The sequence below is a fragment of the Pituophis catenifer genome, unplaced genomic scaffold, assembly GCF_029215685.1.
Source record: "Pituophis catenifer annectens isolate HBS135680 unplaced genomic scaffold, rPitCat1.0.hap2 SCAF_1, whole genome shotgun sequence".
Taxonomy (NCBI): Eukaryota; Metazoa; Chordata; class Lepidosauria; order Squamata; family Colubridae; genus Pituophis; species Pituophis catenifer.
The window spans coordinates 253,992,852-254,005,662 of record NW_027256881.1 but is presented as its reverse complement, the minus strand read 5'-3'; the positions used below and the strand labels follow the sequence as shown (position 1 = coordinate 254,005,662).

The following is a 12,811-nucleotide window of genomic DNA, read 5'->3' as shown; positions in this document are numbered from 1 at the left end:
TCAAACTTGCTAAATTAAAAGAAAAACTTATTTTATGGTTATAGATTTTTTTGTAGAGTGTGGAGTGAGACCAAGCTTAAATAAAACCCTCAAATGAAAAAGGATTACTTTAGGTCCGGCCTTTTTTGCCCCAGGTCCACAACAAACTTGCTTTAGAAGCTTTACATAACTTCACTTTAATTATTAAAAAAATAGCCATAAGTTCTTCTATTTTTACCAGAATTGAATGAACATTAAGGCATAATTATCCCATCTAATTGAATGTATCTGCCAATTTACGGTGAAGCTGCTTTTTTAAAAAAGAATGTTGGAGAATGTTAGTGTTTTAGTTCAGTTCCTGGTGATTTGATTAGAAATTTGTAGTTGGAATTGACACAAATAATAGAGGCATAATCTAGATTCATAATTTGTAAAATATAAAAGAATCAAGGTAGAGTTTACCTACCATTTACAAATGAAAAGGTGATATGTTATTTTTTCCCACTCATTGACATTAGAATTAAAGAAGAGACTTTTTGTTGATGGAGCTGATAAAGTGTAATTTTGCGAGACTGTATGAAGACTGCAGTACATTATAAAATACAAGAGCAGTCTGAAAATCACATTCCCATTTCTCATTTTGTGGGCATTGTTGTTGTTGTGTATTCCATGATACCACGCTTGTAAAATCATATTCCTCATAAATCTGCTAATAAAGTTCTAATATTTCTGGGTATATTAGTAAAGGCAGAAAAGCAGCCCTTAATGCCTGCCCTTAGTACCATGGCCCACAAATGCAGATATATTCTCTAATGGAGGGGCGTTCTGTCCTCAAAACGTCCAAACCAATTTAGAGGAAGATGCAGAGACTATTGACAGAAGGCGAAATGAGTGAAGTTTACCCACCTTAGAATACTAAAAGCGTCCCTGTTTGTTTCCTCCTGTCAGCGCCATCTGTTCATCTGCCCTGCTTCTGCCTCCAAGACAACTGTTTTCTTGTTGCTATCAAAAGAAGACTTTGTATGCATCTTCTTCCATTTGTGTGGTTGAATATAGCATTATCCTTGAAATATACATATTTATTTCAGTGGAATCATTACTTAGACCAAGTCTTCTTCTCTAGTGGACTTTAAGCCCATAAAGGGGAAAATATCTAAGCATTCAGAATCTGACTGGCAATCTTCTTTGTGGGACCATGGTCATTTTCTTTTCCAGATAGTCTAGTAGGTGGATGACGTTCCCATCAGAGAACTTCAAGGCATAGCCTGAGTAGAAATACAAACTCTCCATTATTCTGTTAATGATCTACTTGTCTTATATGGAGAAGGATACGGCTTTTATGGATTGAAGCTGCTTCCTCCACCTTTCCACACTTGCCCGACAAATTTCAATTCATGGATACTTTTTAGGCATAAGTCTCTTAAATTGCAAAGTAGTAGATTAATATAACCTGATTTACCCACATGAAACCATGGGTAAATCAGCTTGAAAATAATGTCCTCCATTTGCATGCTTGGCTCAAGTGTATAAAGCGTTTGTATCTTTTCTACATGAACTAAATATTTTCCTTTAAAAGGTGGGAATCTGTAAGAAAATACCCCTTGATAAAATATTAGTTCACCATAACACTGAATAGAGCTGAACTGAGCTGTATATCTTTTAAGTAATATAATTGTTTCAACAAAGGATCAAACGAAGCATCAATTTACAGATTGTTTTCTGAAGCAACAGAACTCTTTTCAAATGACAGATGCTGCAAAAGATTCTACCAACCCTATTTTGGAGAAGCAAACAGTTCAGACTCAACTAATTTTATTTCCAAAGCTCTGAGTTGTCTAATTTACAGGTATTCTTGGCTCTTAGAGAAGACAGTGATCATTTGAAACAATTCAGATACTGTAATTTTTCTGAGAGCCATTCCCTTAAATCTATTCATTACAGATTTGACTCTGAATCTTCAACTCCATTGAAGGAAGAGAATCAAGACTTTTTGCAATTTCTTGATCTGCCATAACCTGGTATTGCTTTCTAAAATGAATTATTGGCTAAACTGTCAGATCAGTGAAAAAAAAAGGCACAACTTTATGTAACTGAATGTCAGCATATCTTCAGTGTCCTTTTTTTTTTTTTTTAGTCTTGCAGGCTGGAAGAGTGAAGAAAAATTCTGAAAGCATTTAAGTTGCATGTGATTTTGATAAATAGTAATTAGATTCGAGGTAATAGTAGTCTTTCACATGCTGCCAATTATGTAAACGATAATCTGTGAAAGAATATTTTTTCCCATTCCACTGTTTCTCAAGTTCTGATTTAGTATTTTACTGTACTGTTATAAATCATTATCATGTTGAAATGACAGTGCTGGACAGAATATATTTTTAATTCTTGTAACATTTCCTAGAAATATTTGCAGCTAGCGATCAGCATTTTTTAAAGATTGCTGGGCTGCTTTCACAAGCAGAGTACACAAAGGAAAACTATTGACAATCCAATGAAATGTTTTAAGCATAATTTCTGTTGTAAGCCTTTGAGTCACTGTTGACTCTGGAGACTAGTCCCTGCAGTTTTTTGCCAGCATTTTCAGAAGTGGCTGAATTGTTTCCTTCTTGGACTGAGAGAGAGTGATTGGTCCAAGGTCACCCAGCTAGCATTGTGCCTCAGGCAAGACTAGGACTCATAGTCTACCAATTTCAAGCCTGATGCCTTAACCAGTACACTGAACTGGCTCTCTTAGAAGCTCTCTAGGACGACATCAATCAGTTAGTTGTTTAATTAGTTATTAATCTGTTTAACAAAAAATTATCTAATTTCTAAAGAGAATCCCCCCCTTTTTTTTTGGTCGTTGCAGTACCCTTGTGGTCACCATGACCAGAATTCAGGTGCTTGGCAGCCTACTTGCATTAAGGACCATAGGATGTTACAATTCCCCCCCCCATCCACTGATCTCCCCCTCAATTTTTGCCTTTTTGGCTGCTTGTTATTCTGCTGCCTCTGCCGGTCCTACTTCCCTTAGACTTTACCCACCTGTCCCCAGTTGATCTTCACCATCTTTTTCCTCCTCCTGCTGATGATGAGGCATACATAGCCAGGTCTTTTGTCAGGCATCTACTGGCTGTGCCACACCTTCTTCCCATGGCCATATGCAGCCTTGTCCAAACTGCATGCAGTCTTCTCATTCCAAATTACATGCAGAAGTCGGCAGGATATTGCAAGGAGGTACTTGCTTAATAAACCTGCAATTTTCACTTAACGATAGCAATCGGGACTGCCAGGATTGCTGTTATTAAGCTATGCCGTCCCTTGATGTCACACATTATCAGTAGGAAATTCCAGACCCAAGTTACTGTTGTTAACCGAGGATTACCTGTAACAGTTTTACCAATACTGTTTAAAGTACACAAGTGCTTGAAAAGCAAAACACAGAAAGTCAGCATAAAAATATCTGGAAATAGATGTTAGTCAACATTCATAGAAATATCCTCTGAAGGAGAAGGGCAAGGGAATGTCAATCTGACTATGTACCTCACCACATACTAAATCATCCAATCCTGTTTCAATGAGAATGTGCACATAGTCTGAATTATGAGACATGCAGAATGTTGTATTGCAGTGTCAACACATTGGAAAAACAATAATGGAATTTCATTTTATGTTTTAACTATTTTGAAAAGTGCTTATTTGCCAGAACTTGTAAGTACAACTACATAGTTATGCTTACATACATGCATGCAAATATATGTACTTACATACATATGTGCACAGATAAGTAAACAGTATAGTTTTCTGAATAAATGAAACTGACTTCAATTTAATGAGCCCACATTCAGCAAACTTTGACTGTAACAGACCAAATTTCAGTCAAGATATCCTTCCAAAATAAAGGAAAATCTATTGCATCTGAAGTAGCCCAGACAAGACAGTTGAACTTATGTCGATTTTATGAAATTCATGGATATTTATATCATTTGTGAATGATGTCATTATACAACTGACATGAACAATATATTTTATAACAAATCATTTGCAGTGTTACAAATAGCATAATTTATAGTATTTCTATAAACGGCATAATTTCTATTATGTTTTATGAATATTTAGGAGTAATGGCACTCTTCCTCCTAAATGGTCCAATTAACTGAAGATTCACTAAATGTTGGCATATTACAGCTATTCTTATATTAATATTTTTATTTGCACTTAGTTTAATTTTTAGTCCTATCATAATCTAGGCAGAAATACTTGCCTAAGCAACAGACCTAAAATATCAACTACACAACTCCTACTAATGTGTTATGCCTTGAATTCTTTTATGTTTGGCCTATATTTATTCATTTTGCCTTGCTAATTTGTTATATGCTATAAAATATCGCCTTATTTAATTAAAAATGTGGGATACGTCTGCAGATTCTCGCATAGCACAGTGAATCGCACATGGTGTGGTTTAAGATTTGGACAGAGTAGAAGTGAATGAAGTCCTGCTGTGAAATATAAGGCATCTTGGCATCCCAACCATTTCCTTGGGAAGAGATTACAGCCTAAGTGTGCCTGAACTTTATTGCTGTGGGCCTCATGACAGTTTTCAGAAACATCCATGGCATTCTCACTAAAGAAATTCAGATGTGCTGAAATTCATTCTTGTACTTCATGATTGGCTTAAGAAGGGAATAAAAAAATATAACTTAGATTTTTTTTTTTATCCTCACATTGTAATATATAGAAACAATACTGCTATGAAATATATAAAATGACTGGGGTTAGTACAAATTTTATACAATGACTCTGGAAATGAATGTGCAGTGTCATTGATTTCTGTTGCTGTTAATATTTCAAAGCTCTCCAGGGCATATGTTTCCAATTGTTAAAATTCATAATCTTGTGAAGTAAATCAAGGTAAAAATACTTTTCGTCAAAGTAATTGATTCCAAGATTGATTAATGAAAAATTAGATCAAAGTGAAGATTTACCTTCTCCATACCCATTCTGAATTTACTGAAAGTCACGAATGACTAGTTCCTGAAAAATCAAATTTAGCTGAAAAATAGTTGTAGTTTAAAATTTTTAAATACAGCTCTACACCACATCACCTTATGTCTCAGACTGCATAAAGGTTAACAAATCCAGTAACGATGTATGCAGTTAATTAACAGGTTAACCTGTTCTTAGGTTTTTTTAAAGGACTGGCTTAGATAAACGTGATGTTATGGAAGGTTGACTGGGTTTATGTATGAGCACAATATGTGATTTGATGTGTGCATTTAAATCCTCTTATTCAAGCATTCCTGGAATGAAATTCTTGCACAATCCGAGATTGCTGGTTATGTGATATGATGACAAAGCAGAAGTTGCTGAGTTGATCATTTTCAAGCAATCCGGTAACATAAGGCTGCATTTTTAAAATAAATAATAAATTGTCTTTATTTTAATTTTTACTCTCTAGCCAAAACCCTAGTGGCTGTGCAGGGCAATGTTTCAACTGACACTATATCAACTGCCTACAGAATATCAACAGGTCTCAGCTTAATTTTATTAGATTGATGAGGTTTATCAAGTTTTAATTTAGGCCAGGCTGTCACACTGTAGGTAAATATATATTATGTATTTATAATATATAAATTAATATATCTCATAATGTCTTGAGATTTTTTATGTATTTGTATTAACATCAAAATACTCAAAACAGCACAATTTTTAATACAATTGCTGAAAAATTTATGGGATTTGTGGAAGGTTTTAATATTTTGACACAGTGCATGGGTCCTCACCTTTTTGAGTGGGCATGTTTAACAACGGGTTATGGATACTTTCACAAATATTGCCCTTCACAAGATCCTGGCACAACAGTGAGAGACTAAAGACAGCACTCCTTTCCCAGAGCCAACAACTGCAGCAGAAAGAAGAGCCAGTGGATGGATTGGTTCCTTGGAAGTCCTCTCCGGATTAAAGAGAGGAGAAGGATTACCCAAAAGTTTGCTCTATAAATAATCTTCCTGTGAAGACATCATAAAATAGTGGTCTTCAGTGCATTCATTTTGCCTAAATCACAGTTCAACACCATTAATTTGGACACTGGGTTTGCCTACTTCCTCTCATAAGTACTTTCAGAGACCGCTTATTATTTACTTTCAAGGTGTTAAGAACCATCCAAAGGATAAGTTTCATTACTCAAGAATTTCCTACACTGAATGAAATAAGGTGGGGGTTTTTTTTGTAACTGTAAGGATTAAAAAGAAACATTTTAATTTTGGGGAAACAACAAAAGGCAGAGTAGAATGTTGATTTTGGAAAGCTAAGGGTGGATGGAATATTTTCTGTGGAGAAGTTTAAAATTTTATAAGAGAATGTATGATGGTTTTGAGATTAGCTATAAGAAATCCTTCCATGATAAAATTTGGTTGATTGGGCAAAAAAGATAAGCGGTAAGGTTGACTACAGGGAACCAGAGAGAACAGAGGATTACAGTTAAAGGAGAAGCAACCTATTGATACAGTGGACCAGTACTATTTGACTATAGAAGAAATTAAGGCTGTTTTGGAGCAAGATACCCAGAAATTACTTACAAAATTGTCTGGTACTATAACAGAGATAACCACAGATTTTATTGGATGAAACAGACTGAGGATGATTTGAATGTAGATGTAGATTTTTAAAATAATGCTAAATTACAAAAGTGATATGAAAAAAGGTGCTATGGATCTGAAAATGGATTTAAAAATCCTATGTTATATGGAAAAAATGCCGCTATAGATTTACAAATGAAACCAGTTGCCTTAATAATTAAAGAAGACAAACAAGTAATAAATCAGAAGAGTGACTTGAAAAACTTTCTTATCTTGGATTTACAAAAGAGGCATGTTAAACTAATGGAGTTGTTCCTAAGGGGAGGCAATGAGAAAATGATTTTAAAAATCAGCTTGAGGTACGTTATTTCACAGGATTAAAGACCAAGAAAAGTAAGTAGAAGGAATTCAAAGTGACTTTATTTCATCAGGGTTATATATTGGGTTACTTGACACCCATTAATGAAATTTCATTTTGATGAGGACTGAATGATGAGGCTATAAAAATCTGTTTATAAGTAGAGAGAGTTACTTTGCTTGCTTTCTTAGACAGCGTGGTAAATTGGAATACAAAAAGGATTTATTAAATTAAGGGTTTTGGTAGCTCTTAACAGACTTTTGCTGATTAGCATTGAATGATAAGTCTCTTTCATTTGGATATTGATAAGGGATGAGAGATGGGAAAAAGAGATCTTTGTATTGAAATATTAGAGAAGATGTTACATTATTTATAGTTTTCTGGAGGGGGAGCAAGGGAATCATCACACCACTGGACATTAGTGCTGCTTGCAAACCACTCTTGATATTCATAGTAAACTACGAATAGACTATGGGGTAATATTACCACCTGACAGATGATGATGGGCACACTATTACCAATTGATTCGCACTTGGGATCACAATTCTGGATTAAAGGGATAACTTCATAGACATTCTGTTTAAAATGCTATTAATTCATGTATGGAATTTCTTAATCAACCAGATCATGGTTATCCCAAAGAAATCTTTTCCAAAAGGCAACTGGACTTTCTTTTTGTTCCTTTGAAAATCTTTCACTCCTCATCCAAGAACTGAAAAAGCTCCTTGGATGAGAAGCAAAATATTTTCAAAGAAAAAAAAAGTAAGTCAGTTGCTTTTTAGAAAAAGCACTTTGGGATATTTATTCATTTAAATTTAACATAATTGTAAGCTGTCCAGAGTCACTTGGATGAGTTGGACAGCTATAGAAATTGAATAAAACAAAGACAGAAAAGAAGCTATGGTTAAAATATTATTGCTTGCTTTAGTGTCACAATTCAATTTAAAATATTCAGGTATGTTTGATCCAATCTGTGTCAGGTAATCCTCTTTTAGCAACCATTTGTTCAGAGACTATTCAAAATTACAACAGCACTGAAGGAAGGGACTTACGACCATTCTTCATAGTTGTGGCCATCACAGGGCTCCAATGATTACATGATCACAATTCAGATGCTTTGCAACTGACCCACAGTTATGATGGTCACAGGGTCCCAAGGTGATGTAATCATAATTTGCAACCTTCACAACCAGCTTCTGACAAAGTTAATAGGGAAGCTAGTAGGAGGTCACAGTGACAATGACTGCAGGATGCTACAACTGCACAAGATTCACCTGACAACAGCAACTGGAATTGCTGCAACGGCCATCGTAACTTGGCACAGCCATATGGTTTCGTGTTTTAGAACCATTCACTCAGCAACAGAGTTGCTGTGCCAATTACCATTGTTAGACAGACCTTCTGTATAAACATGTTAATGAAACTGATATCTCAAGCAGCAAGTGTTTGTTGCTAGGAAGCACCAGGAGTAGATCAGAAGTCAGAATGATATATATCATATAACCACCTCTGAGCTGTGTCCTCCTCTAACCTATTCTTCAGTCCTCTGGAGTGTTATAGGGTGCCATTCCATTGACAGTGTTAAAATAAGGTTTGAGTTTAAGTCAAAGCAATTTCCATAACTGGAATGGGACTCAACTGCTAAGGTAGTAAAAAATCTTGATTGATTCTGTTCAAAAGTGTCTCTCTTTTTCTTTATACATCTTAATTTGTCCAAAACATAGACCAAAGGAACAGAAGTATTGTGGTGTATGACCCTGAGAATAAAACCCAGGCTATTCATTTTCATCATTACTTTCTCGTTGCTTTTCAAAAGTATGTTTTCCTCATTGTTGACAGCAACCACATTTTTGATGGATAATTATTTTAATGGCAAGTAAAAACACAATAACTCTTACTGAGAACTGAAAGCAGGTTTGCGAAAGCAGCTTGTGCAATCTTCGCCCTCCATAGAGTCAAACTGGATATATTTTTTGAAACGGTTGTTTGCAAGCTGATGCTGTAAAAAAAGCAAACTTGGGGCCTCCTATGAAGACTGATATTCGTCTCCTCAGTTTCCTCTGAAAATCATTGCCTTTGATTTTGTTTTGCTTTTTAAATATTCAAGTGGCTTAGGGAGCTGTAGATTTTTTCCCCTTTGCTTGCTAGTTGCATAGTTGTCTATGCATATTGAGTAGAGGTGCAAAATAATAGTTCCATTAGATGGAATGACCACTTTTTTCCCTTTGGAAAATGAATATTTCAGATTACCTAGCAAGTACTAAAACCAGAAGCCTCAGTGGCAGAGATTCAATGAGAAAACAGAACCGGTAGTAACAAATTATACATTTCATCACTGCAGCAGAGCCTGATTTGCTGCAAGGAGGCATATTGTTGGGAGGCAGAGGCTGAATGGTGGGGGTGGCGGGTGGGTTGGGCTTCGGCAACATTCACTCTATAAGACACACAGACATTTCCACCCACTTTTTTTGGGGGGGGGAATGTGTCTTATACACCGAAAAATACGATAATTGTTTATTTAGAAAAATTATATGGCCGCCCAACTCACAGTCATTCTGGACAACTTATAGAAAGAAAACCTCTTTCTCCATGAGGATGATGCTCCACAAGGAGGAAGCCACCACAGAGAACCCCCTTCATGGTCACTAGGTGGAACTCCTTAAGAGAGGGAATCCATAACATCCTGCCTCCCCGCTGTCATGGGTCAGGTAGATATAACTGGGAAAATATGGTCCTTCAAATTTTAAAAAGAATCTAGCAACTGCCACGTAAAAAAACGCAAGCCATAGCAATGGGAGCAACAAGTTTCAGTTCCTGTATCTCTTTCTCCAACTTCTGTTAGATAACTTTGAAATCTTCTCCATTCTCCATTTTGGAATGTGAGAACAATAGACTCCCATGTACTGTAATTGTTAATCTACTTTCAGGCTGTTAGCTGCTGACCTTGGCTGATATAGCTCTCCCAGACACTAGTCATTTATGTTTGCAGCATTTTACCAATAAGCATTCTAATATATATTTTTATTCTATCATTTCTCTTTTTCCTCGGAAAGGCCAAAAGGTTTATTTTCAATATAATTCATTTTCCTCATTTTAACCCTTCTCCACTTGCTTTAGGTAGCGCACATTCAAGAACTGCTTATAGCCTAAACATGTCATCTTAGAATCACATATGTGGGATGGGCAGCTGTATAAATTGATTGAACAAACGAGTAGTTTGAATGGTTAATGCTCAAAATGCATGTTTAAATATCTACATTTTTCCTAGAGTGGGAAGAATAGAACCCTAGACAATACTTTTATCTTGATGTAATTGAACACATGTCAGAAGGCTTTTCTAAATCCTATTCTCTTCCTCCCATTAAGCATAAACAGTTACAGTTCTTTAGCTCAAACAAGGTGCTTCTGTTTTATATAGAAAAGGTATATCCGTTCTTCCCAGAGCCAAATTACTGGTGTTCCATCATAACTATGTGCTGGATATCACAAGCTGGATCAGGTAGTGGGATTATTGGGGAAAGTAAAAGACTATAGAGTACATTCCCACCAAGTTGATTTCAAGGAAGTGGACACTGATACCAATTGTATCAGTATCTAATTTATTCCTACAGTTTTTCTCCAGAAGTGGTCTGTATATAAATATTTTAAGTTGGGAAATGTTTTTTATTTTTAATTTATTTTATATCAAGATTTATTTAAAAGAATATCAGGTTCTCCATTTTATTTTTAGCATGACTGAGTGTGCTTTGTTTCTGAGTTACAATTTCTAGGAATATGGCACCTCATTAAAATTTGAAAGATTTCAATTAATAATTATAACTTGCTAACATTCTCTTTTTTGTTTTTTTCTATGAATCCAAAGGATTGTTCATCTTCAGAAGAATATAATATTGCTGCAACATTATTGCCATTGACAACTGCTTTTTATAGGGTAAGTTGTGTTTTTCTAGGAATTAGAATATATATATTTCATAACTGCACTGAAATTACGTGAAGGATGAAGATTACGAGGGCATCTTACCCAGAACTTGTTCAACTTATTTCTTATTTTTTTCCAGCCCAGTCTCTCGATCCCTTTCTGATACTGTTGCGTTTCCTGTCTTTCCAGCATTGTGTAATTCTAAAGGGCATTAAGGGACAAAAAGCATGGCAATATTAAGCAGACATTAGAGTTTTTGTACTCTTTGTTTTCTTGTGTTCTACATACGGTAGAGTGGGGAATTGTAAAGAAAGATCCTTCCTTCCTTCCTTCCTTCCTTCCTTCTTTCTATGATGAAGTGTTATAGAGAAGGAAAAATCTTCCATTCTATAAGTCTTGACATGTCTAATCTATTTGTTTCAAGCGTTAGTTCTCATAAATGTAAACAGCAATTGAAATAAAATAGAAATAAAATCAGTTATAAATTCTATAGTTTCAAAATAATAAAATTAGGACAAGAATGTACATCAAGAAGCACTCTTTGTTTTGTTCCATATTATATGTATAGAGCATATTATAGGCAGCTCTACAAAATTAATACGCCATTGGCATAGTCAGTCACAAAAAATGAAGTATCAAAAGCCAAATTTACAATGATACTTCCCACATCCTACTCTAACTCCCTCCCCCAGGATACTCTCTCAATTTACCCTTGACATTATTCTAAGTAAGATGGTTACATTTTCAAGTAAAGTCCTGGGCAGAATCCTCTATTGAATATTTTTCCAAAGATTGGATTAAAATACATAGTGGATTTAAAGGCATTCTTTGAAGGAAAAGATTTTGGTGGAGGATGCAAGAACCAGTTTGATGTAGTGGCTGAGGTACCAGGATAGAAACTAGGAAACCATAAGTTTTAGTCCTCCCTACCCACAAATACAGGTGGATGACCTTTCAGCCCTAGGAAGAAGGCAGTGGCAAACCACTTCTGAAATCTTGCCAAAAAAGTTGCAGAGACTTGTCCAGCAGGTGCTAATAGTCAGCATTAGGTAAAAGAGAACAATTACATGCATCAAAGTATGCTGGCTTCTAGTTTTCCTGTTTAATTTGTTTTTAAATTAAAAACAATAACATTTTTTAAAGAAAAAATGGTGTCCGATGACAAATATTGGGATTTTTAATGCTCCTTTCACAATGATTTTATTTAGATAAATTGTTATCTAAGCTATTTAACAGACACTGCTTAAGGACTCCTAATGTCTGTCACTATATTTGAATATTTTAACTGAATAGCTATGTTGTTTTAGACCAGTGTTTCTCCACTTTGGCAACTTGAAGATGTGTAGACTTCAATTCCCAGGATTTCCCGGTCAGTCATGTTGAAGTCCACACAACTTCAAATTCCCAAGGTTGAGAAACACTGCTGTAGATTAAAATTCCAGCCAAAAACTAATAAAACTTTAACCTAAGGGAATAGGAATATTTAGTTGAAATAACACAGAGAATATATACTTAGAATATATTGTGGGTTTTGTTGATGTTTAGTAAAAATCTAATGCAGTAATTAATATCCTATGACTAGGCTCTGACAAAACTTGACAGAACAGGATATGACGGTAGAAGTTCATGGGCTCATAGCTTTCAGCATTAAACTCATGAGCAAGTCAGTATATTGGATGCATACTTGTGGCCTGGAAAATTTTTACAGTTGTTCAGCAGCAAGCATCACAAAAATTTTAGAGTACCTTAGCAACAAACATCTTTCCATTAATTGAATTTTTATTTACTGGTCTAAATAATCAGAGGAGTGTGATTCATTTAAGCCAGGGGAAGCATTCTTCATTGTACATGTAAAAATGTCTTGTGTAAATAAACAACTTTAATCTTTAGTACAGAAAACAATGTTTCTGTTTACCATTAGTAATACAATTGGAATTTGTTTAAAATATCAATAAGTACTTGTACTTGAGATATAATGTTTCCTGTCTTTCTTTTAAAGAT

General features: G+C 35.1%; 1 protein-coding gene across 1 annotated transcript in view; it reads left to right on the top strand.

Moving 5' to 3' along the window:
• SBF2 (SET binding factor 2) overlaps positions 1-12,811 on the top strand; it is a 216,467-nt gene that overhangs the window by 142,372 nt on the left and 61,284 nt on the right. Inside the window, exon 17 of the mRNA XM_070934061.1 lies at positions 10,754-10,822. Within this exon, the coding sequence (XP_070790162.1) occupies positions 10,754-10,822 (69 nt within the window). The remainder of the gene's footprint in view (positions 1-10,753; positions 10,823-12,811) is intronic.